Genomic DNA, 27,900 nt, shown 5'->3' on the forward strand with positions numbered 1-27,900 from the left:
ACGACTTGTTCTATGTATGTCTTATCAAATTATCAGATTGAAAATAAAAACATTAACGTCAAGGAACTGATCTTTTAGATACTGAACAAAGTATGCAATTTTATTACAGCGGTATTCATATGAATTAAATTGATGAACAATAAAAGAAGAAATAAAAACATTCGGAACTTTACGTAACTCTCTTCGGTTATCTCCGACGACAAAACTTGAACGTTTTACGTCTGAAATATGACGTCATAATGTAGACTGAGCACGAGACTTTTAGTTTAACTTTGACGAATAATATGAGTAGGCAACCATGCACGCGGATCCTACTGTGTGCGTTTTAAATAGATTTTATCATACAAAAATCAAACTGCACTGTGTTAAATCTGCGCTCGGTCCGACGGTCACACCGTTTACATATTATAACTAAACGAAAGTGGGTTTTGTGTATATATGTCTTTTTCAAATCCCATATTAGTTTTTTCACTATATACGAAGTATTATACTTCCATGCTCAGCACTTAATTTACTTTTACTTTTCGCACATTGAACTTCGTTATGTATTATATAATTTTATTAACATACACTTAGTTGCCACGAATGTATTTGCATGAAGAGTCACAGTGGTTAAAAAGTTTTTGAAATTTAAGAATCCGCAACAAAAAAATAATTCTTTGAAAACGAAAGATGATGCTGGTGTCTATTCAATCACTGCATGATAACTATTTTTTTTATAAGTTTACAGCATTGATGTTGATTTAGAAGTATTTCTTTAGAATAATGTAACAGTGAAAAAAAAACCTCGCTATGTCTTAAAGCACAAAGAAGAACATTCCAGTTTTGATCACCGTGCGTTATTTCAAGTTGGACATGAGAGTTCAATTACATGATGAGAACAAAGATACTAGCTTAGTTTCCATGCAGGTGAAAAAATGTTAACAAATATGTTATTGACTATAACAGAAGAACCTTATTCAAAATCATCAAGGCAATCCCTTCTTCTTTTAAACTTGTTCTTGAAAATTACCATAAATGAACATTTGCTAGCTAAGTTATTTTGTTTCATGTATATTTTTGGCTTATTTCACATTGTCCATTTAATACTTACAAATTATGTATTTTTTCCCCTGTTTGTTATAATAATATACGTAGTATACATAATACATGTTAAAAAGGAATATATGTTGTGTATATAAATCTTGTCATTGCTAATCCAATATTAGTCAATGCTAAACTAATAATAATCAGAGACCAAATATCTATAGTTGCCTTTCATTAAAATTTATAAAAAGGATTATAATTACATTTCTTTCCGAGTTAAAATTACTCCGTCGATTGTAGAAGTTGAAAAAACTAAACATCTTCTAAATGTTCAAGGCAGACGTATTATAGTTTTCTTATATTAAAAACAGAGTTTTAGTATGTTTTCGTAGTTTTTTTCTCTCGAATATCCAAGAAATCATTAAATTGTCTAAAAGTAAAAATAAAAAGGACGAACAAATAATGAAGGAACTATTTCCCTTTTAAGTATTGATTTTTCTTTTGAAAATGTAAGAAACATGTACATTCCCAAAACAGATATAGGCATTGGCCTATTGTTCCCTGTTTTGCCCTACATCTCTAGAATCTAAAACCTTTGACCTATCTCATAAACCCCTTCAGTTCATTGATCCGCCCCTACTTCTGCCATTAGAGCCGTATCTGTACGTGTATCACTGCATGTGCGTAAACTATGTTATATTTAACTTTCGGTTTGTTTTCCTAGTACAAACACCCGAGAACAACTCCTTCGATATGTTTATTGACGAGGACTCGAGATCTAAACTTATTAACCTGTTTACCTCCAACGTGTCTCGATCAATACAAAAGGTACGTGTGTGTCTTCATAATTAAATGTATATTTATGAACATTATGTCATAGTAAACATTTCATATAAATTATGACCTGAATAATATTTTGAAAGAGAAAGAACATTCTGTAACAATTTCCTGGTATTTATTTTCTACTTTCGATTTACAATAGGCATAAATACATTCATGGCTTCTGCGGATAACTCTGGAAACCTTTCGGTCATCGATTCCGACGACGAATTAGATGACGGAAAGACTGCCTCGGAAGTCAAGCCAGGGGTCACACATGCCGACACAAAAAAAGGTGTGTAAAATGATAAGGGGTCAAATTTCAGAGTACTTAGGCTATATAGGAATGGGTATAAGTGTGAATTGCTATTTTGGCGACCAATATGATCAATTCTACTACAGTTATTGCCGAGATCAAAGAGATGCCGCGGACATTATTCTCCAATATACCACGAACGTCATCTGTAAATTATCAGATCAGAAATACCTATTTGTCTCGCACTGATCATGGAAGTACAACTTCAAACCGTAAAAAGTTTTAAAACCATGTCAATTTCACGTGTTAGTTCCAGTCAAAACAATGTGTATTGCCTCAAATCTTTATTTTTAAGAGATCAATGCGGCTGTTCCTAGGACCTCCCTAGCACATTTTCACTGCATGTTTTTACATAAAATATATAACGTGTAGTAGTAATAATCGTATTAAATTGCCCTTAGAATATTAGGAATGTGATTCAAAGATATTTTATAAATAAGTGAAGAGTATTACCGTATAATCCTAAGAAAAAGTCTGTCGTCTGCATATGATTCCTTTGATCGATACACATGTTAACATTACTAACAAAACCGTTGGGGTTACACGGAACGGCCGTCAAAATGACCTAGATCGTCTCTCTATAGGAGAAACGATCTGTAGAAATACTTGGCTGTTAGTAGAATAGAAATAAAGTTCTTGTTTTTGTGAATGTTGCAGGATGGCCTCCTCGGTCTCGAAATGTTGTTTGAAATATAAAAGCCTCGGCTCACGCCTCGGCTTTTATATTTCAAAACAACATTTCTCGACCTCGGAGGTTATTCTGCAACATTCACGAAAACTCGTACTTTATTTCTTAAATATCTACATGTCTTTTCAAAATGTGGGCCTATATGAGCATCTCCGTTAATAAAATGTCGTTTTGATACATACATTATTATATATAATACGCGTACTCTTCGTTTTATTTTATCATTTTAATGTTTTACGCCAATTTTAGACACCTTTTAGAAAAAGTAATATAAATTATTGATCTATAAATAATTAATAAGCTAGAATGTAAGGGGCCGTATGAACAAGTCATACAACAAATTAAACGATGCATTTTTTCCTCAAACAAATTGATAGTTTTGATATAACTTTTTTTGCAGAAACACATGTAGGACATGACCAGTGTATTCATAAGATTGTAAATTACTGTTTTCATTTTTTAGATCTGCATTTAAGTACAAAAAAGAACATTTGGAGACCTTGTTATGCTATGTGAATTCAAACTTAACCAATATTAAGATTTGAAGAACACAAAATCTGACTGTCAGTGGATTGAAATAGCGAAAGATTTTTTTTCAATCTAGATCAAGATTTATTTATCTGCTATTGTATGACCCAAAAAAAACATTCGTCTTATTCCAAAGGTACAACCATAACATTCTTGTTTGTATCGGAAATGGTTTTCAAAGTAAATGTACATAAAGTTTTTGTAATCACTTCATTGTTTACAAATGCATTTGATAGTTCAATTTCAAATTTTAGCGGTCTTGAGTGACGAAGCAATCAGAGTTTCAACCTTTGTGGAATTTTGATAAACCATTGTAACAATTTGCTGGAGGAAATAATGAAATTCAAGGTCAACCATCAAAGGTCGAGGTCAAATAGGGATCATTGTAAAAATAAAAGGGAAGGGGGCTTCTTACGTACAGTATGACTACAGCAAAATTAATACCGTATAACGGGTAATAATTTTTACTGCTCTGATTTTTACGAATTTGTCTTAAAATAGGGCGTTTTGAATTTTTACGCGTAATTTTTTTTACGAATTGGACATATCCGTAGAAAATTAAAATAATCTGTGGTAAAAGGGGAAAGTTTTCACTGTGACTTTGTTACACTTAACACACATACAAATCAGAAAATCGTTTTTCTGTTAACGAGTCCCTAATTATTATGATTGTGTTTATTCATTTACCTTTATTTCATATGTGATATACACTTTCCTTATTCCTATTACAGTGGCGTCGGAAGCAAATTAAAAGTGGGGAGGGGGGACTAGACTAATCCTAAGAAATCTTGGCAAAACCAAAATCCAAAAATCATGAAAATGGGGGGGGGGGGGGGGGGCTAGTATACCTGTAACTCCAACTTTTCAATATTTCAATATGTTTTCAAGGTCAATTTCAGATCAATTATGTTTACTGCGAGAAAAAGTGGGGGGGGGGGGGCTAAATATTATGCTAAGCGCCTAATGGTTAGGTCTAACTTTGCAAAAAAGTGGTTCTGACGCCTGTGTATTAATCTTGGTATCACCATTGATGTACACCATGTGCTCGTCTCACTTCGATTTACCGGGAAAAAAAGAAAGACAACTCCAATTTAAATTTTTTTTTCTCTCTCTCTTTCTTTCTCTCCCAACCAATAGAGACAACTCCATCTCAAAAATCAAAGTTTTTATTCACATGACATACAACACAGGAAAAATCGCAAGATTAAAATCCAATGAATATTAAATAAAATCCTAGATAAACTAAAGTTTAATGGTGCAATAAGAAGGTATATGTAGCATAATTTTTTAGCAGATAAGTTCTCAAAGGTCGTAAGGTTAATATCAAGGGTCAAGGACACATTGAACCTCCCACCACCGAATAAAGGAGACGTGGCCTCCATACATACATAAAAATATATTGTCTATTGCATATACTAATTAGATTTCATATTTTAAAATGCCAAGGTCAAATAACGGGAAAGGTCACAAACACCAAAAAATCGATGTTATTTCGTATGTGTTTGTGAAATTAATAAAAATTCAAAGGGGAATTACTGCTAGAAGGGGACGTAGGATCCTTTTAGTATGATAGATTTAAGAAGCCTCTACGTGAACTGAAGACATTGGTAGAAGTTTCAAGTCCCTGTCTATTATGGTTTCAGAGGGATATCAATAACAAGCATTTCCTACTCAAAGGGCAATAACTATGTAACTATTTCAAGGTAGGAGCTAAAGGGCTACATTTTGAAATGTCATAAAAAGTCCTACTACATTCATGGGTAAGTTTTTCTATATACCACCGTAACCAAAGGGATATAAAAACCCATTGATACACAGAGTTTTGAAGGACCTTGATCTTTGTTATTTTGATCGGCCAAGGTTGACACATAAATAAACACATTCTATTCTAGTTTCCAAAATACATCAAATCAGAAGATCAGAAATTAATCTGCATGAGCGTGCCTGTTTTAGACCTCGCTACCAATTATTTGACGACATATCTGATGAAATTGATTTTTTTTTCTGGTCAGAAAGTCATTGATAGCCTTTTCACAAAAGCTAGAAAATTGTCCTTTCTACTATACTATATTTTATCAAACAAAATATACAACATGACCAAGTTGTACATGTGTATATTTTATTTGATAATTGATTCATATGCACTGAGAGTGAAAAGGAGATATAGAGAATAAGAGGATATATTTTAGTTACAAAATTGAAAATAAAGTATATCAGGAAGGACAACATTTTTTTTTAATTTATAGAGTTGAGGAAATAATAGATTTTTGACATAATATACTTATATCTTTAAAAAAAATTAAGTGTATCTTTCCTCTCTATGTTCTATTATGAATTATTCTGTATGGTCGGACAGAAATCATTTCACTAGCATGAATACATTTGGTCAAGTCATAATTAGTTGCATGTGTTATTTTACTTTTTTTCAATCAGGCTAGAGAATTAATTGTTCAAGTAAAATAACAAAATAACGCCTTCATTTTACAAGAAAGTTTGGAAAATTCTCCATGCTATGTTACACAATTCATTTTTTAATGAAGTGGTGATAACAATGTTTGAATGCATCATGCAATGTATTTTTTTATGTTATAAAGGCCCCAAGAGCATAAAAACACTTGTCTTAGTTAGTCCCGTGACAGATTTTTAAAAAAAGGAATGGATAAGAAAACATACACATAAAATCGTTTTTACTGAAATATTGTCCCCACTTGTATATTGATTATATCTTAGTCATTTGTTTGTTTTGTTTTACCTTTTTCATATAGAACAAGAATCCAAGCTTGAAAACAGTGGGATACCATCGGTAAGATAAAATTTAACTTCCTTGGTCATGGGGTGTAGGGATGGATCTATAAATGTTTATACTCATCCTCCATATGACATTCCGAATCCGTAACATTTTGATATTTTTAAGCTTAAGCTTATTTATTTAACCAAAAAAATAGGAAACTCTCATTTATAGCCGCTTTCGCTTTCATATGAACATTTTTCGCCGCGATCATCTTTTTATCATTGTGCATACGGGATGTTTCTTTTTTATCGTCTCGTAACAAAAACATACATTTATAATTTTTAAGTATATTGATAAAAAAAATCAGAAACAGTCACAAATGTAAACACTTATATCACACAGAAATACCTTGTTTGTCATGCTGAAATATTGATAAATATTATATGTGAGTTAACAGGCATTGTGCTCGTCGTAAACTGTTTCCCTAAAAATTTTAATATAGAAATTTTAAAGCCTTAAATACACTAAATGAAATTAAAAGTATGTAAATTTTTGTTGTTAGAAAAATAAAATAGTAAGATATTTGTATTTTAATAAATACAAACGTGATTTGAATTGAACTTGTCTAATAAAATATTTTCTGACGTTAAAATCACAGTCAAGAATTCCAGTTAATAAAGTAATTCAATTTTTAAAGGAAAAAAATAAAACGTCAAAATTTTATATTTTATCGTGAACTGACGAAAAAAATATTCAATGAACTGGAAGCTCGAAAGCTGTTGATGTTTTACAACGATGAATTGCATAAAAGCAAAGTTGAAATGTCTATTTCGAAAGAAGAAGGAAAGGAATCGGTTACATTGTCTTCCCGTAATCCCACCTTATTAGTCACTGAGAAGCAGAGGCTAGGGAATCTATTAGATAGTATCAAATGTCAAAAGATGATGTCTACCTGTAAGCCACAGAATGAAATTGACAGCATCATAGAATCGCAAAACTTAAAGATTCTACTGAGTAAAGATGAAAATGGACAGTTTGTTTTATACTTCAAGGACCCATTAGAATATGAAAATCTGCAGTCTTCAATGAAACCGAGTTCTTCTACGAGAAGACGAAACAGAACATTTGAGTCTTCTGAAAACGCCAGTTTTTCTTCGGCATCAGCTAATAAAGACAATGATGAGTATGAAAGTGGATTAAAGTGGCAATCAAAAAACGAAGATGACATTCATGAAGTTTTAAGGGAAGAGGACAATAGTTCTTCCACCACATTTTTAGGAGAAAATGTCCAGGTCAGAAAAGAAATCAGACAAAATGGAATATGCACAAAAATATATAAAGGATCGATCATCAAAGCTAAGGTAGAGGCCATAGTAAACGCTGCAAATGAATATCTTGACAATTGTGGTGGTGTTGCTGAGGTCATTTCAAAGGCTGCCGGTGGAGAAGTTGATAGGGAATGCAAAGACAAAATGAGAAGATGGACAAAAATTAAAGTGACAGAAAACATCGTTACTCGTGCGGGTAATTTACCTTGTCAGTGGATAATCCATGCAGTGGGGCCTCGCTGGAGTAACTACAAGGACAAAGAAGAAGCTCTGCAGAGTTTGTACAAAACAGTCGTCAATATCCTTTCAACAGCGAGTGAACGTCAAATGAAGTCGGTAGTCATGCCGCCTATCAGTTCTGGTCAGTTTATTCTTACTCTCTCACGTTTGATGATATAACATGTTAATTAGATAAAAAGTTTTATGAAATATAAATATTTCTACAATATTTCTTCAATTTCAGGGATTTTTGGAGTTCCAAAACAGGCATGTGCTGCAATGTACATAAAGGCGTTGCTTGATTTTTCGGAAGAATATCAGAAAGCAAAGGTGAAAGAATTTCACATTATTGACAACAAATCAGACATGCTGGATTTGATATGCGAAGAATATGAAGAATGTTACAAAAAAGGAAGAAAATATCTTGAACCAAGAACAGTTCTTGAAAGATTACAAATACGTTCTTATAAAACATCTGGCTGGTCGAAAAGCAATAATTTGAATCCAAGCAATAACTTTAGAACAAATACAAGAAGTGATGATAGTAGTAATAACATCCTTCCGAATACAGCACAGCGTGGTCAAAGTTTTCAAAAATATACAGTGAAGGAAATCTCACCGGGTGAATTTAGTATAGACGATATATTGAAGGTTGTCGTTTTTACGGAAAATATCCTTCAATTGAAAAATGTTGATATTCTTGTATGTGCCGAAGGAAAGGACAAAAATATTTCCGGGAGGATCGCTAAAACGATTCTCGAGAAAGTTACTACAAAGGAGAAAAAACATATACAAAAAATTATTTCTGGCACACAGCATTATTCGGACGTATTACAGACTAACTTCGGTGTAGGTGGTTACAATATGATATTCTTTGCTATTGTGAGACGATTTGGAGATGGTAAACCACGACATGAAGACTTAAAGTTGTTGGAAAACACAACGAGCAATGTGCTAGAAAAAGCAAATAAGAAAAAGAAATCAGGGAGAAAGAACACACAATTGTCAATTGCAGTACCCCTTCTCGGCACAGGTAGGGCTATATGTATATCTAGAACAAATAAATTAATATTTTAGCAAAAACTGATAGAGGTGAATGTATATGATGTTTCCTTTTATTATAGGTTCTACAAAAAACACAGGATATTTACAAGACTACGCTAATGTAATGTGTGATAGTATTGTAGGCTTCAGAAAACACATAGAGGACAAAACAAGGCTTCGAACCATACATTTAGTAAACTTCGACGAGTCCGCAACAAAAGCACTAGTTCAGGCTTTTAAATCTCGTTTGTCATCACAAACAGTAAAACAAAATACTTTTAACTTCTCCCCCATGGGTGCATCTAATCCAAATCCTAAACGATCACAGTTTGATCGTACAAAATACAAGTTGAAGGAAGAGTGGAGAGCAATAGAAAAACCCAAGTACGATTTTAATAGCTTTATTAAAGGGGTTGAAAAACAGAAGAAAACATTGCAAGAAAATACTAAGGATAATGGTAATGATGCAACGGGTAATTTGGTAGTCATTGAATCAGATGAAGAGAGTGAGACGGAGCAGTCCACGGAAGGCGCTTGCTCAGATGTAGGAAAAACAGAGGTTAACAAAAGTGTTGACCCTGCTAATGATGATTTTGTGTCGGAAGACTCATCATTGACTTGTGTGATTTGTATGGACACAGAAATGGAAGATCCTGTTATATTGAGGACATGCCATCATCAATTTTGTCGAGATTGCATTGAAGATTATTTCTCAAGCAAACCAGTTTGTCCAGTTTGCAACACGATATATGGTGAATTATTTGGAAACCAGCCACCCGGAACAGCCACTGTATATAAGGATTATGCATCATTACCAGGATTTTCTTGTTCTACTCTCATCATAGATTACAATATCCCAGATGGAAAACAAACGGTATATAAAATATTATTCTTTATACATAAACAGGTATGTTAAATTTCAGTTATAATTTGACATTCAGACTTTTTTCAGGAAGAGCATCCGAATCCAGATCAGCCATTCACGGGTGTTTCCCGCCAAGCTTATCTTCCTGATAATGAAGAAGGAAATAAGGTTCTCGGCATGCTCGAGAAAGCTTTCAAGCATCGCCTGATTTTCACGATTGGATTTTCTCGTACTTCCGGAAAAGATAATATGGTCACATGGAATGATATTCATCACAAGACAAGACGAGAAGGAGGACCTGAGAAGTATGTGGAAGAATTTAACTAAAATACGTTATACTCATAAATTGTTGTCCGTCTGTTGGGTTTTTTGTATGGCTGTCTAGTAACGTTTAAAATTTTCAACCTTCGCAAGTCACTAAGCTTAACAGTACATGTATTTCAATCAACTTGAGATAAAAAGTCCCTTGGTAAAGGATATGTATGTTTTAATAAAAAGTAAGGTCCCCATCTAAGGAAATATGAATAAGATTATGTAAGGACAGGGTGTATTTTGTTTAAAGAATATTATTAAGAACCAAATACAAGCAGTATCAAAACTTCACTGCATATCTTGGAAATAATTGTCGAACGAAGATACTAGTAAGTGTATTGACGTTTCAAGTTTGTTATCCCAATCGATCAGAAATGGGCTACATTCTTGTGGAAAATTGTCATGATTTTCCAATTTTGAATTTTTTAATATATCAGCATGATAGTTTTATACATTTATTTTGGTTTAATGAGATTTTTTGAAAATGGGGGACGATGTCATTGAGAGGCAACTAGAGGGTATCTGATTTTAAATTTATATCAATAGCAAATTAGTTAACTTCATATACCAGAGGCAAAATTTGAGACTTAAAACTTACATAGCTCTTTTAAAGAGCCATGGTCATAATTTTCATATGTATTGTTGACAGCCTCTAATAATATGGTTAATGCTTTACTAGAATTTGAATGTCCAGTATTAAGCTACAAGCAAGATGTAAAGCCACCGTTATTCACTTTGTAAACAATTATAGAGTGCGGGAGGTCGTAGATAAAATACATGTATTGATAATCAGGTTTGGTTAAATCTAACATTTTTAATTTGCAGTTGTGATATCAATTAGACTGTTTCTAATGTTCATTTTGTTCTTAATATAGTAATGTGATAATTTCTATATGTAATACATATGCACTATTAAAAATCAAAAGCAGATTATAAGATTTTTTAAAGAATATATGTAAGGTTTATAAACCCAAAAACAAAGTATGATATTTTGTTTTTAAAAAAAATAAAATTAATAAAAGTGACTAAAAATATCAATTGAAATAATGATCATGCGCTTTTTTGAAACGAAATTGAATTGTATTTAAGCAACTTTTGTTTTGCATTTGATAATATTCAATCGGTTGAACGATTTGACTTGTGTGCCTTGAAAGTAATAAAAAAATCAATTTTGTTTAATGTGGTCTTAAAAGAAATTAGAAAAATTTAAATAATTTTAACCAATAGATTTAATCATAGATGGTTATCGCAGATATTTTATTATTGTCTTAATCAGAATAAAAGTTTACCATAACATTAAGTCATACAAGAAAAATCTTTTTTTTTAATTCTTTTTTTTTTTCATTTAGATTTGGATACCCTGATCGAGAATATATTGAACGGGTTAAAGAGGAGTTGGCAGCGAAGGGAATAACAGAAAATTGAAAAAGTGTTCCCATCTCTTTAGGAGACAGGAATAAATTATAATTAAAAACTAGATGCTGTCATTAGACAGTAATACCCGCACCATGTGTTTGCCCCTAAATAACACTGTTTTATACCAGTTTAATTAAAAATGAAGGCTACATGCAAACTCCGGTAATACATTTAAAAATTATAATTTTCATAACTGAAGGATGAGATCCCTGCCCATATGATAATACACATCGTGACATGAGCAGCACTTTATGTGCAATTTGGGGTAGAACTGTTTGCAGTGAATTTTCAGTTAACCAATAATCTTAACATTTTATGTCATAGGAAGTATAATGGTAGACCTATATAATTATTACAAACAAAATTAAAAATTAAATTATGCCCCCTCCCCGTGGCGGTTGCCGGTTTTAGATTTGCTTCTGTGTGCCTACATGAACATCATCGTGTGCACAGATTTAGAGAAGGGGTGGGAGTGAGGGGTCCAGACCCCCCCCCCCCCCCTCCCCATGAAAATTCGTAAATTACCAAAAATACACCTTGGACCCCAATGCTCTTACAGACATGTAAACGCTCTAACCCATTGCGCTTCAATGTTAGGTAACATTATTTGGGGGGTAAATATTTAATCAATAGTCAACATACTTTATTGTTTATCTCAATAGGAAGTATACATGTACATCACAATATGCAGGTGTCCTGCACCACCTTAAAGCTGTTATTTACCTAATAAAATAGTGCAAGTGGATTTGAAGAATAGGTCATAAAAATACATGCATGTTACAAATGACTGATCTTTGTCTGAAGTTACGTACACAACACAGGTTTGCATGTCTCATTAGCGGGTACTAGTTTTACCCAGCTCTTCGATTAGATGGGTTCACGTGTATACATACATGGGTGTTGCTAAAACGCGGAACGGAAAACGGAACGGAAGGAAAACGGAAAATCTTATCTAATGTTATTTACCTCATAGATTTGTTAAGTGTGCTAAAACGATATACTTTATGTACCTTTTTAATTTTTTTTGAAAGATTAGCAATATTAGATTATTTATTCAAGAATATTTATTTCCTCAAAATTAACAGTACATGCATTGACCACTATATTCTGTCCCAAAATATCCTCGATTCACTTTTTGCTGTATATTTATATATACCTCAGGGTTCAAGCGATTCTCTTTTAGAAGCATTAAACATTCTCATTATTCTTTCTTTAAAACGTCCTCTCTAGCTTATCAGCTGGTATAAATACACGGCTAAAAATAAAGAAGTCTACGGGGTTTTGCATTTTAACAGACCCGGATGATGGTGTTGAAAAATTGTGCAAGGTCTTCTGAGTGACTTCCAAATGGAGAAAAGATGTCAACATTTTCCATTATAAATCGTCCAAATGTGCTGCATGAATATTTTGGGATCGACAGACTATAGTCCCAATATATAATCGGAAAATCAAACCATGCAACGTCTAGAGCTCTCTATTCGGATCATATGTATATAGCTGCTGGAATAAACAACTGCATGCTTTGTAATGCAAACGTAAACAAAATTGCATTGCTAAAAATACTAGTTTCACAAATTACTAGTTTCACAAATTACCGGGTATTTTAATGTTTACTGTATTTTAATTTTTTAATGTCGTCAGTCCTACAGTTTTTTTCTTCCATCTCAATGATACTGTGTCGTCTGTATGATAAAAGATCGTCTAGAACACCGAAAATTCAATTTTGATGTAAGTATATACATGTACATCATATTTGAAAATAATATGAAAATACTCAAAACACGCATAAAACGCTTTCACTAACTGCGTACGTTACGCTAATATGCCAGCAATACCATATAAGAGAAATAAGTAAAAAGTTATAGCTAATTTGCTCGTTTAATCATGTTAATGTTTCACAATTCGTATACATTTGATTTTTCCGTTTCGTACTCAACTAAAGCCGAATGAATACAATGCTATAATTGATAGACATTCATATGAATATTAATAAGATAGCAACATGTTGATAATCATTCATTAGATATAAATAAAAGATACAAAGTAAATCGTTTCTGGCCAGTCTATACCCTTTTTAAGGGATAAACGTGATGATATTTTCCATTCCGTTCCGTTTTCCGTTCCGCGTTTTAGCAACACCCATACATACATGTCTGTGTTTTCCGTATGCAGAAAAGGATTACGGTAGTTAAGATCAGCTAAAGGAATTCATTATTGTGTTTTAATTGGATTATCATAATGATGTTGACCAATTTAGGTAAGCATAATACATGTAGTAGCAGTAGCACAATATAATAAGATGCCAGCATGGGATTCCTGCCAGCATACATACACATGTATATAAGTTCTACTTTCACTTTCTAAATGTAATCTCCCTTTGACAGCATACTGTATCATCATCTTTTAATATTTAAATAAGCTTATCATCGTTACCTATCCTATCGCATTTGTAAAGTTTCTGTCATTTTAGTTGCAAAAGTTATTTTTTTCATTTGTCAGACTGCATGCACTGTTGAGTTGACCCCATATTGACCCTGTATAAACTATTTCTTATTAAATTTGTGTATTTCGTATGTAAGTAAGTGTAGACACTTATATTTTTTATATGAGTAATAATAGGAAGGAAGGAGTATTAAAGTCATTATGATGCATCAACTGGTGTAAAGTACATTAATGACCCCCAGGTGTTGTCTTTAACCCCCCCCCCCCCACCTAATGATGTCACTGCTTTGTTTAGGAGACTTTACAATTGCCCCAAATAGGTGAATACACATGGCAGTGATGCATATAACATTTTGTTTATAAATCTTAAAAATTGAATTAAGCAATTTCCAAAATGTTAATGTGAATCACAAGAGAAAAAGCAATCAAGAAATGATTTAAAATTTGCTACTGTACACATGTAAGAATGTATTAAGAAGACTGAATCTTTATAAGCAGGTTAGATTGGGGGGGGGGGGTGAATGTGGAGTATAAACATTTATAATTTGAATCATTTATTGTTATTAATTAATTTTAACTTGTCAATGAATACTACTTATTGATCCCAAGGTAGAAATATGACCTCTGATCGTATCTCAATAGGTCATTTGTCAATTATGCAAGATGTAATGTATTTTTTTTTAAGAATAACATTTTTTACCAGTTTATAAAAGTTTTTAGACACCCAAATTATATTTTGATTTTAATAGATTATTCGACAAGGAAGGGGGGGGGGAGAGAGAACAGTTTATATTTGAGTTTGTTTGGGAGTGGGGGTTCCAAGTCATATATTTGACAATTTTTTAATGTAATTTAATGTAATTTAAAATAAGACTAAGCCATACTACAGTCATGAACATGAATATTGAATAGTATAGAACAAAACACAAACTAATACATGTACATGTATATATACATAGGAAGTATTACAAAACAGATGATTGATCTATATCTGGGTTCTTAAATTGAATCATATATCATGTACATATTATATTATTGTTTCTTTGTTCAAGGCATTTAAGATGGTACGTAGGTCATGATCCCAAGTGCTCTTCCTGAAATTATCAAATATCATAAAAACCATTGAGATCCCCACCTTAATCCAAAGATATTATTCCTCCTTAGGTCATGCAGGCTCATCAGATCATTATGGCATGTAAGTCATGACCCTAAGGGGTCATCCTGACCCCCTTAGAATCAGAAATTGTCAATTATCTTTAAATTATTGATGTTTGATGATCCTATCTCTATTTAATCTTTATTAATTATTAAGTCTCCTGAATGAAGTTTGGAGACTTATTGTTTTTGTACGGTTCTTAATACATGTATATATTCTTCATCTTCTTTTTCTTCTTTCCCGCTCTGAACTTGTTTCTCAGAGATGGCTGAACATAATTGTACAAAACTCTAGGATATGATAGGCCTGCAAATCTAGTTGTGCACCCTGGTTTGATTTTTCTCATTTTGGGTTAGACAACCACTTTTCGGGGGAGGGGGGGGGAGGGGGGGTGTCAAAAGGGTGTGGGGTCTAACATTGAACCTTGTAGAAAGAATCATAGACTCTATTGTAAATGGTAACTTGAAAACGGACAAAGATAATAATATAGGGTTTTCATAATCATATATTGGCTGTTACTGGCAATATATAGGGTTTATTAGATCTGACCCCTGGGGTCATCCCCACCCCCCAGGAATTTAAAATTACCATATATCTCAGAAACTGTTATAATCATGACCCCTAAACCATATATATTCATGTTTCTGATGTCAAGGGGCATCAAATGTTATGTAGGTCATGGGCCCTGTGGGTGGTCCTGACGCCCTCAAACAGCAAGTCCCTTAATATCTTCAAAACAGTTGAGATCCCCACCCTTAAACCATATATATTCTTGTACCTTGTGTCAAGGGGCATCAAACGGTATGTAGGTCATGGGCCCCGGGGGTTGTCATGACCCCCCTTGAACAGGAAGTGCACGAATATCTCGAAAACGGTTGAGATCCCCACCCCTTAACCATATATATTCTTGATCCTTAAAGGGCATCAAAAGGTATGTACCGGTAGGTTATGGGCCTCAGGGTTAAATTTAATTTTTCAAAACCGTAATGCACATCTATGGAACAGTTCCTTTCATATCCCAAGATATGATGTGTCTATCCATTAAATCATAAAAGGAGTTCTAGGATCTATGTTTTTTTTTAAGTGATAAACGTCAATTTTCTGCTACATTTTGACTCCCTGGATGAAATTTAAATTTTGAAAACCTTACTGCACATCTATAGAACAGTCCCTATCATATCCCAAGATATGATTGTCTATCCATTAAATCATAAGAGGAGCTCTTGGATCAATGTTTGATTTTTTAGTGATAAACGTCAATTTTCTGCTACTATTTGACTCCCAGGATGAAATTTAAATTTTTAAAACCTTATTGCACATCTATAGGACAGCCCCAATTATATCCCAAGAGATGATGTAGCTACTCCAAAAGTTGTAAAAGGAGTTCTGGGAACCATATTTTTTTGCCAAAAAACGTCATTTTTTGTTGCCCACTGATCCCCTTAATTAAAAAAAAAATTCTGGAACCTGATCATGCCTCAATATGACACCCCCAATCATATTCTAGAAGATCATTTGGCTACTGCTTAAAAAAAATGACGTTTTTTAAACCAGTTTTTTTGTAAAAAAACGTCATTTTTTAGCCATTAAATGACCCCCAGGACAAAATTGAAAATTCCGAAACCTTATTGCGCATCTATAGGATACCCTAAAACATATTCCAAAAGATGATTTGTCTACTTTTGAAAATGTAGGAGGAGTTCGAGGAAGAAGGTTTTTCGTGAAAAAAAGTCATTTTTTACCAATTATTTGACCCCCAGGACTAACAGAGAATTTTTGAAACTTTTTTACAAAACAACATGATACCCCAAATCAAACTCCAAGAGTTCAGTTTGCTGGTTTATAAGATGTAAGAGCAGTTTGAGAAAGTAAAACGTGACAGACGGACGGACGGACGGACGGACGGACAGACGGACGGACGGACGGAACAGGGTAACAACAATATACCCGAACTTTCTTTAGAAAGTGCGGGTATAAAAAACCAACTCCGCAATAGATGATAGCAGTTTCATAATGTTTCATTTTGGTCAATTCATATAGTTTACATACCAGAAACACAAATTCTTGAATAGTTTAAAAGCAGTTTAGTCTAATATTCAATATAGTTTTTGTTGATACTTTTTTGTTCAAGAATCTAGTTTATTTTATATGAATTATATATTATCATTATATAATTATATGATTTAGAGAGTAACGACGAATATACATTTGAAGCTTGAAGCTTTGATGGACTTCGTATCATTTGTTTTGGTATTGGAAAGATGTACGAGAAAAAAAGGGTTCAAATAAACAAAGATAAAGTATTTGTTATGTTGAATTATGAAAAAAATGGTATTGGTCTTAGTATTTTTTTTAATTCAAAAGTGATTACTTGCCACAAAGACGAAAAGGTTGGTGTTGTAATAATTCAGTGTTCTAGAATGATATTTATACATTGCATTGTACATATAAAATCGACCGATGATCAAACCTTTTGGTTATTTCTTTTTTATTGGTTGTTATATTTTCGTTACACGTGAGTATCTATCTTACATCTATATGTTTTGAAATTCTTTTTTATGTATTTGGATATACATATATGAGTTGACTGAATGAATGTTTATTTCTCTCGAACCATTCAATGGTACATGAGGTACAAAAAACTAAGATATTTACAAATGTAGAAATGCAGAGTCAAGTTAGAAAGAGTACAGAGTTAAATAAATCGAGCTAATACCCGGTATTTTTTTAACAAATGGACAATTTTTATAATGAATCAATGTCATTGGTATTGAGTTGAACATTTTGTAAACTCTTGTTACATGATAAACCATTTAAAAAAATGTAACTGAAGATAGTAGAATTCTGTTCAACATTTTATAAAGATATATGCATATAACACATTTCAGATAACACAGTATATATAGTTAAGTTTTATCTATTATTACCAGTACATGTACTATGATTATTACTGTCATTGCTATATGCTATTCCATATAATATCATTATTATTGCCATTGTTACTAATATAATTCGATAGATAAGGTATTGTTTATACGTTGTATATAATGTTTAGAAAAATAAAATCAATTTTAAAAAATAAATAAATAAAAAAAAGAGGTTATCTATACACGAACAAAAACAGCATACTAGTAATCTGATACATGCAGGGTTACTCACTTGTGAAATTGAGGAAGTTCGGCTTTGCTTACATTGACAGCAAATCCTGTTTGGTTACTATTCAGATTTCAATAAATAGTTTTCATCATTAGCCCTATAAAGCGAAATGGTTTGTTTGCCTTTAATTTTCGATTGCCAATTGATGAAAAGAGAGCGATTCATATTATAAACCGTTCCATTCATTTCATCTTTTATTTACAAGTTGTCTTGATATAATTTAAGTATTTACTAGATTATTTTGCAATTGATGTTTTCTGCTATGATTGCAATTGTTGTATTCCGTATCGTTTGTTGATGCCTTTATTTGGAGTCTTCGCTTCTTTAATTGTCCATCCACTTGAGCATGTACATCCTTTGCCGTTGTCTTGGGAACATTTTTCTCTGATGTGGGCAGTACGTGTCGGATTTTGATTAACATGACTGTTTCTACCGACGAGTTATACCGGTAGACTGTAAACGGCTATGTATTCTCTTTTAATGATCTTTTGTCGGAAAACCGCTTTCCCTTAGTCACATGCGTTGCTAAATGCCATTCATATTTGATAAAGAATATACTCTTTTACTCCTATTGTTTAGTGCGGGACCAGTGTAAAAAGCTGTAATGAATATTATAAATTGTTGAAAAGAATATTGCATCTACAAGACAAACGAAGTATTTATTAATGGTGAGCAGGACAGGTAAGTCTATTAAAAAAATAGATATTTTCAATTTATGAACATTTTGCAAACGTAATAATAGTTAGGATGATCATGAATTTTGATGACAGAGGCCCAGTGGATATATATACTCTGTCCCGAGTTTTTGCTTCCACCACTTTTGCTTAATATTTCAATAATCATAAATACCTTTGTGTTCAAACTTCTTTCATCCACTAATATGAAAAATGTCCAGGATCTGTTTTGAAACGCCCCCTCTACCGCTTCAGGTTTCAATACACATCTCAGAATAGAAAGTCTACGGGGATCTTGCATTGCATCAGCCATGAAACAGCCCCAACGATAACGTTGAAAAATTGTGCAAGGTATTCCGAGTGAGTTCTGAATGGTGAAAAGATGTAAACATTTTCCATTACAAATCTCCTTAAGAAAATGTTTTCGTTCCTGTGAACTTTTATGACTGAAAAATGATATAGTGTCAATGAAGATATTTTGGATATTATTTTCTTTTATCAATATTAATTGTATTTCTCTCGCAGATATGTTTATTTAAATAAAAATCATCAAGAGATGACGGAAGCAATAACTTGGGATAAACTATAGTTAAGATACCAAACTTTTGTAATGTATTACCTATTGGTCAAGATTTCTAGCAAAAGGTACAGCTCTGTGGTTCGTTTGGGAATTTTCATATATCGGATATAAAATCAGTTAATTTGAACTACGTGGTATTTACAGTTTACGCTCAACTACGATTTGTTTTTAAAAATTGGGCCCTGCCAGGCGCTCAATGTTTGATGCAGGTATGTGGATGTTTAAGATCCTTTTGATAACTGCAATACTCAATATGTGATATGACTATGAAATCATCCTATTACAAAAGGGGTCTAAGGTTTAACATAAGAATACCTTGATAATTTTTTTTAAATTTATACAGGATCTATTCTATTACATTGTGAAGATATTTTGTATATAACTCCATGATTCTGATTTTATCAAGTGAGCGATGTGGCCCATGCGCCTCTTGTTTATGAAGTAGATTATAATATACCTGCCTCCTATAAGTCAGCTTAATTCTGTTTTACTTCTAATCGAATTTCAACGTTACATTTGTGTTACACTGTTTATTGTAATGCTTATACATCAACATATCATGTGATGTGTTGTATTATTTGTGCAAAATAGGTAATATAATACACCTTGCACTTTCGTTTTACATTCCTCGAAACAGTAGGGGTTATAATCATAATAGTAGAATGGCTTCGTCAAAACTCGTGAATAGTTTCAGTTTGGACTATACAAATGATACAGGAGGAAAAGGAAGACTGACTTTCTCTATATATGAAGGTTCTGTGATTCAGACAAATGCAGAGGCGATAATCTCTGTCGATGGCGGCGGAGGTCTCTCGGAAGCGATTATCAAAGCAGCCGGAAACACTGTCTGTGATGACATTGTTGCCAACAAAACCAGAAAACTAACCGAGAATGTTGTGATAAAGGCAGGAAATTTACAGTGTAAATACATAATTCACTGTAAGTGCCCAAAATGGAATGATTATGACAATGGCAGCAAGAAAGTGTGCCTAGATGATCTTAACATTACGGTCAAGAAGGCACTTGTGGCAGCTTGTGACAAGGGACTGAAATCCGTCGCTTTGCCTCCAAAAGGGTTAGGTAGGTGTGTTGTGTTAATGTTGTTAGTCTTGTAGTTTTCGATATAAAAAAATTTGTTGGTCATAAAATAATGTCAACCAAAATTACTTTTAATTAGATCAGGAGCAGAGTCTTATAGTATTAAATTTCCTAGACGAGTGTAAATGCATTTACAATACATGTACTTTATTTACACCCACTCAGTAAATTCAAAATGTTCACAATGGCAATGAGATCTAGAGTTATTCGTCGGATGGTAAATTGAATTTACGGAGTTTATGTAATACTAACAGCAACAAACTTGCGACGCCTAATTAACACGGCTATCTTTTTACCACTTTAAGGGAACCCATTTGGAATCCCCAGATTTGCATGTTCTGCAATGTATGTAAAAGCCATCAAAGAATTTGTTGAGTTCCTTCCGGGAATATAAAGCAGGTTAAAAGAAATTCAGTTTTTTGATAAATCTCCTGAAATGACACAGCTAGTTTACAATACTTATCAGATGACAAACTATGCAGGGGAAAGATATTTGTCACCTGAGTCGGTACTAATGCAAGTTTGCCAATCCCCAGCATCTACAACACAAACAAGTCATCATAATGGATCACATTCAACGAATACAAACTTTAACCCTGGACAACATGTACAGCACTTTCAAAAACCGTATGGCCAAGCAGGTAACTATCAACCACCACCATTGATGTATCCACCATCTCCAAATTCTTGGCCACTATCGAACATACCTGTGACGGCCCCTTCCCATGTACAACCACCGCCATTGATATCTCCATCGTCTTCAAATTCTTGGCCACAATCGAACATACCTGCGGCGGCCCCTTCGTATGTACCATTAAATTGGACTTACATCGGTAATGTTGATGAAGTGGATACATTTAATATTGACAAAATACAGGTTTTGATCTATACAGGCGAACTTCCGAAACTTAACTTCGTAGATATCCTTGTGTCGACAGAAAATTCCCGGGTACCAGGAGACGGTAAATTGGCAAAAGCTATTTTTCAAAAAGCAGGCAAGGAATACCAAAAGGAACACGCAAAATTGTTTTCGGGGAAGATAAAGATAAACAATGGCGAGATACTGCAAACCGGAGCAGGACTGCTTCACTTTAAAGTTGTACTACATGCCATCATTGACACGTTTCCCAATACCTCTCCAACTCCATACCACCTGAATGAGTTATATCAAACAACTCTTAATTTGCTAGACACCGCCAACAAGAAAGTAAAAAGAAAGCAGATGTTAACCATAGCGCTACCTTTACTAGGAGCAGGCAAGTGCTGGGAATCGTTGATATAAATATTATTCTAGTATAAAAGTTCGTAATCTATTACATTGGTTGAATATTACAGAAAGAAGTATCATAGTAAAAATGTATTTGTTTTTTAGAGTCTGTCACTGACCCAGATCATCTCAAAGAATATGCCTCCGTTTTAATACAAGGAATCGCATCTTTTTCCTCCGCATCAAATGTTAAGTTGTGGGCAGTTTATATTGTCAGCGTTAAACCAGACACAACAAAATTGCTAGTAGAGGTATGCCGGTCTTTCTGTCCAAGGCCATGCTCTCATCGAGGTCAATGGGATAATAATCGAGTTGAAAAAATGAAAAGTCCAATGAAGAAAAGTCTAGAATTTAATCCTACTGATTACAAATTTATTGAGTCATGGACACCTTTTAACCACAGAAAACAGAAAGCCGATTTCCAATCCCTCTCATATACAACACAGATAAGTCATCATAATGTATCACATTCGACAAATCCAAGCTTTAACCCTGGACAACATGTACAGCACTTTCAAAAACCGTATGGCTAAGCAGGTGACCACCAACCACCATCATTAATGTATCCATCGTCTTCGAATTCTTGGCCACAATCGAACATACCTGTGACGGCCCCTTCCCATGTACAACCACCGCCATTGATATCTCCATCGTCTTCAAATTCTTGGCCACAATCGAACATACCTGCGGCGGCCCCTTCGTATGTACCATTAAATTGGACTTACATCGGTAATGTTGATGGAGTGGATACATTTAATATTGACAAAATACTGGTTTCGATCTATACAGGCGAACTTCCGAAACTTAACAACGTAGATATCCTTGTGTCGACAGAAAATTCCCGGGTACCAGGAAACGGTAAACTGGCAAAATCGATTCTTCAAAAAGCTGGCAAGGAATACCAAAGGGAGCACGCTTGCTCCCAAAGCTGTTTTGGGATAACAAATGGATAAACAGTGGCGAGATTCTGCAAACCGGAGCAGGACTGCTTCACTTTAAAGTTGTACTACACGCCATCAATGACAACTTTCCCAATGCCTCTCCAACTCCATACCACCTGAATGAGTTATATCAAACAACTCTTAATTTGCTAGACACCGCCAACAAGAAAGTAAAAAGAAAGCAGATGTTAACCATAGCGCTACCTTTACTAGGAACAGGCAAGTGCTGGGAATCATTGATATAAATATTATTCTAGTATAAATGTTCGTAATCTATTACATTGGTTGAATATTACAGAGATATGTATCATAGTAAGAAATGTATTTGTTTTTTAGAGTCTGTCACTGACCCAGATCATCTCAAAGAATATGCCTCCGTTTTAATACAAGGAATTACATCTTTTTCTTCCGCATCAAATGTTAGGTTGTGGGCAGTCCATATTGTCAGCGTTAAACCAGACACAACAAAATTGCTATTAGAGGTATGCCGGTCTTTCTGTCCAAGGCCATGCTCTCATCAAGGTCAATGGGATAATAATCGAGTTGAAAAAATGAAAAGTCCAATGAAGAAAAGTCTAGAATTTAATCCTACTGATTACAAATTTATTGAGTCATGGACACCTTTTAACCACAGAAAACAGAAAGCCGATTCATTTTTCGAAACATTTTCTACACTATCAAAAATGACTCTGCATGAAAAGGAATTAACTGCTGAAGAGGGTAATTTGTTAATAATCAACCCGGATTCTGAAGATGCGATGCATAGTGTACAAGATCCCATGATAGGTGCTCAATGTGCTGTCTTGAATAATCACTATATTTGTGAAATTTGCCTGCATAGCTTAAGTAGACCCGTGCGCCTGAAAATATGTAAACATCAGTTTTGTCGTGAATGCATAACGGGATTCCTAAACCAGAAGTCTGCCTGTCCTGTTTGCAATATAGTCTACGAAGAAAGGTATGGAGATCAACCACTAGATGGAATTGCCAGGATTTACAAGGATGACGTGTCTCTCCCAGGATATTCGTGTGGAACACTCATCATCCATTATGAATTTCCAGATGGACGTCAAATGGTTGTTATTAGCAGTTCATTATAAATGCAAGCAATTTACTGTTTGAAAACGGTAAAAATAATTCACTTTTATAAATTATATTTTTCACAGATAAATATTACCATTGTAATGGTTACTTTTAACAGGAAGGTCATCCCAACCCAGGAGAACCCTATTGTGGGATTTCCAGCCAATGTTATTTACCAGACAACAATGAAGGGCGTCAAATTCTCCAAATGCTGAGGCGCGCCTTTGAACAACGACTAATTTTTACAGTTGGTTTGTCTCAAACTTCTGGTAAAGAAAATGTTGTCATGCGGAATGAAATCCACCACAAAACAAAAAGATGCGGTGGGCCTGAACAGTAAGAACATTTTTTTATTTAATTCTTTTTACTTTTAATGGCATGTCTTTTGATATAAACTGTCTTTTGCATAAAAATGTAAAAAACATTAAACATTTTCATGCCAAAATATTTTGCAATGAATGGAAAATATCGAATTATTGCTATTTAAATGAAATATAATATATAATTGTAGAAATGGATATCCAGATCCTGAATATCTCGAAAAGGTTAAAAATGGACTGAGCGCAAATGGAATTTCAGAGGATTAGATATTCAAAAACCTTCCTTAATAGTACGCTTATATGGATTTTTTCTTAGCATCAGTTTGCTTGATATTGAAGAAAACAATTTAATAGATTTTAAAATAGCAATAGTCGTGTTTTAGTTATTTTTTTGTGAACTGATTTTACAATTTTTAATATGCTAATGATTCAGTATGAATCAGTCGTAAATTATTATCAAAAGAATGAAATTGAAACACAATTAACACAAAAGTATTATTTCTGTTGATTTCTCTTATTAGAGATTTATAATAGAATATTTCACGAAAAGACTTATTAAATGTTGTTAGTCTTCTGTTGGTAAACAGATTTACAATTATTGCCTTGAGCAACAGCCTAAAATTCAATGTATTTGGCTTGTATCATCCAGAACATTTTGTAAAATCCAATACTTTGTACGTATATTTAATAATGCGAAATATAGTCTTAATTATTACACATTGTACACGTATACCTAGCTATGTTAATTTGTCTTTGTCACGAACAATTAGATAGATTTGTTACCCATTTACCCTTTTCCTCACTTGTTGAGTACATGTAGTCATAATTGAATAATAGTTAAAATCTTAAATATATGTTTGATTTCTCCAAATAATGAATTTCCATGCCAAAATTTTAGCAATAATTTCAGAAAAAATGTAATTTCTGTTTGAGGCACCATATTTCAAAAAAATGGCATGTGACATTGGTCACAAATAAAAAAATAAACATTTTAGGTCCCCATCTTTAAATCCAACTGGTTTTGCCGATGATTAAAATTACTAGTTTTTCATGTGCCAACCTCCTTAAATAGAAATAATTGGTATATTTTAAATAAATTAAAATTAAAAATGGTTTTATTCCTTTAAAGAATTCATGAAATATACAAACCTTCAATACCTAATCTAAAGTGCTCAATTGTTCTTTCCAATAGATTATAAACCTTAAAGAATTGAAATCTGAAATTCAATAACACTGAACAATATTTCAAAAAATTATAAAACGCTAAATATTATTCTAGAATTTCTCTTAAGCATCGTACAGGAAAATAGATATTATAGTAAAACACTTGTTAAGTACAAGGAAAGTATAAATTTACACACATAGTAAAAAATAAACAAAATACTGTCTCAAATATGATTGTAAATTAGAGCAAATTATGCTAAACAAAATTCCTGTTGGTGAAAAAGGCTTAATTATACAACTATGATTAAAGAATGTTAAATACACTCTTTTGTCAACTAAGTAATTTTTCAAGTAATCTTAATGCTGATTTGTCCAATCACATTTAAGTTTGAATCATCTCAATGTTTAGGATGTAAGTATTCCTATGAGGATTCAGTTCATTTTTTCTTGCAGTGTTTATATCATAGTTCTTTCTGAATTCATCTGAATAAATATATGAATGGTCTTAACATACCAAAAGATATTAACAGTACACTACCTGGTTATTATTGTTTATCTTTCTCATAAATTAAGTCTTTTTTCTTTTACTAAGTTATTAATTTTATTTTAAAAGTTCTATATAAAAGGGGGGGGGGGTTAGATTGTAAATTAACAAAAAGCAACAGTGTGCTACTTTACATGTACATGTATATGAATTATTGAGCCTATTATAACTGTTTTATTTATATTTCTTTTAATTTGCATTTTATTTTAACTATGTGTGTGTGCTATTTTTGCCTGTTGTTTAATCCATACTTATTGATTTAAATACTTTTTTGTATATTTTGAATAAAATTCTTTTTATACTCATCTTAACATTTTTTCATAAGATGAAATGGAAGACACATGGACTCCTACTGGTTTCAGCGAGACTATATACGGGTTACTGATAAGATTTTCAGTGTTTTAGTTTATACATAAACCAAAACATGCGTACTCTGTGTTTACTTTAACAGGTCGAGACCACTAGATTTTGTGACGTCGGCATAAATTTGCATACAAAATTAGCTATTGGTTTACTTTTATTGACAAACCAATCAGGTGAATGAGTTGCAAGGATTTGTGGGCTTACTACATGTTTCAGCGTATTGAAAATATATACCATTTTGAATTGTTCTTTGGAAACTCATTTTTAATTATTTTTCAGAATTAATTAAATAAATACGGCAAATTAAGTCTGATCTTTCATTTCTATGCTCACATTTGAAAAATATTGCCTATGAGGCCTTATATCAACCTATTTAAATACCCAATTGTCAAAGTTCAGAGGAGAGGTACGTCCTTTTATATTAGAAGCAGTGAGGACGTTTTTCACATGATAACCCAGGTTTGGGACAATATTTAGTTAGTAGAATTTCGAAATTTTCTTCAGGAACACTCAAAAGAATGTTTAGTGTACAAAATACTACATGATCGTTAACTTGTACCTCTGTATTTGTATATTTTGCATTTCTACTTTCGTGGCTATTTACGTACTATGTTAAAAATGTACAATTACCTGCATTTATTAATGGTGTACAAGTCAACAATAAACAATTATGCAGTTTTTTCCTTATCAAGATTACTTGTTCTTGTATGCGTATGTCTATTGATACTGATCGATTTTTGAAGCAACAATTGACAAATTAAAACAACAGTAATTTTCAATGTGAGCATGGAACAAAGTCTACATTACGTAATCTTTCATTTTTTACCTTCTAAAGTAAAAATTAAGTTGTACGAAGTTTCCGGCAAGCAATTAAATATTGTGTATAAAACAGCCACAAACCATGTGTATGTGTTGAAAAGTTAACACGTTGTAGACCGTCATGATTTGCGACTCATTCAATGGATTGGAGAACCTGTTTGACGTAAATATTGCCACGTGTTAAATAATGCTATCCATATAAGGTAGTGTACCCGACCTGTTTTAAATACCTCGATTGTAAAGAACAGATTTTTATATATAAATTATATAATTTAAATTATAAACAAAATGATTAATGGTGTGCGTTTTATCGAAGCAGGAAAGCAGAAAATTGTTCATAATTATTTCTTTTCTTTAGATGTTCTTAATGCATCAACATCTTGCAAAAAAACCAAAGTACACGTCCATAATATAAATGCAAAGAAATATTATTTATAGCGCCTTTCTATGAATGTGACTTCGCCTGTGTTTGAACAGATACTGGTACCTGCCACAATATGATTTCGAAACATAGGTTCTAATTTTATAATGGTGTCTATAACCACTGATTTGCCATATATTCTGGATATCTACATCAAGATTGAATACATGTATATAGAATTGGTGTATAAAACAATAGATATTTTTATCCTTGATAATTTCAATTTGCAATAAATATATTAAGTAGTAATATATAATAGTGTCATTGAATACAAAAGCATGATCAACAGGTAATAGATATTGAATTATGGGGCATTACAAATTTTTAAATCTAGGTGTTGTTTTCAATGTCATCATCAGATTCTAGTGTATTATTTGAATTACATCAGTTGATTTCTCCATATCCACATGAATGTGTCACTCTTCTGACAGCTACATTTCTTTTTGTCGTAGTAAGTTTGTGGTTGATTTTTTAACAAAAATGAGGTTGTTTAGACATTTCAGTAAGAAGGTTTGCAAGTTTCAGAATCCATCCCATTCCGTTAGAGCGAGATCTGCAACTGATGTGCTTCCCCAGTAGT

At 32.9% G+C, this 27,900-nt stretch overlaps 1 protein-coding gene and 1 pseudogene across 1 annotated transcript; both read left to right on the forward strand.

Annotated features, from left to right (window-relative positions):
* Window positions 1-1,763: 1,763 nt before the first annotated feature.
* Window positions 1,764-11,350, forward strand: LOC128180918 (uncharacterized). Its single transcript, XM_052849119.1, has 8 exons — window positions 1,764-1,854; window positions 2,009-2,140; window positions 6,143-6,179; window positions 6,839-7,797; window positions 7,900-8,688; window positions 8,780-9,573; window positions 9,652-9,869; window positions 11,226-11,350. Exons 2-8 carry the CDS (start codon window positions 2,023-2,025, stop codon window positions 11,299-11,301), a joined length of 2,991 nt encoding a protein of 996 aa, XP_052705079.1. The 5' UTR covers window positions 1,764-1,854; window positions 2,009-2,022; the 3' UTR covers window positions 11,302-11,350.
* Window positions 11,351-19,695: 8,345 nt separating this feature from the next.
* On the forward strand, window positions 19,696-25,960 carry LOC128179374 (uncharacterized; annotated as a pseudogene).
* Window positions 25,961-27,900: the final 1,940 nt, after the last annotated feature.

Source organism: Crassostrea angulata, chromosome 4, assembly GCF_025612915.1.
Source record: "Crassostrea angulata isolate pt1a10 chromosome 4, ASM2561291v2, whole genome shotgun sequence".
NCBI lineage: Eukaryota > Metazoa > Mollusca > Bivalvia > Ostreida > Ostreidae > Magallana > Magallana angulata.

Coding starts and splice junctions, on each gene's coding strand:
- LOC128180918 (XM_052849119.1), top strand. CDS start 2,023: ATGGCTTCTGCGGATAACTCTGGAAACCTTTCGGTCATCGATTCCGAC. Junction 2,141..6,142: donor ACATGCCGACACAAAAAAAG/GTGTGTAAAATG, acceptor TTTTTCATATAG/AACAAGAATCCAAGCTTGAA. Junction 9,574..9,651: donor TCCCAGATGGAAAACAAACG/GTATATAAAATA, acceptor GACTTTTTTCAG/GAAGAGCATCCGAATCCAGA.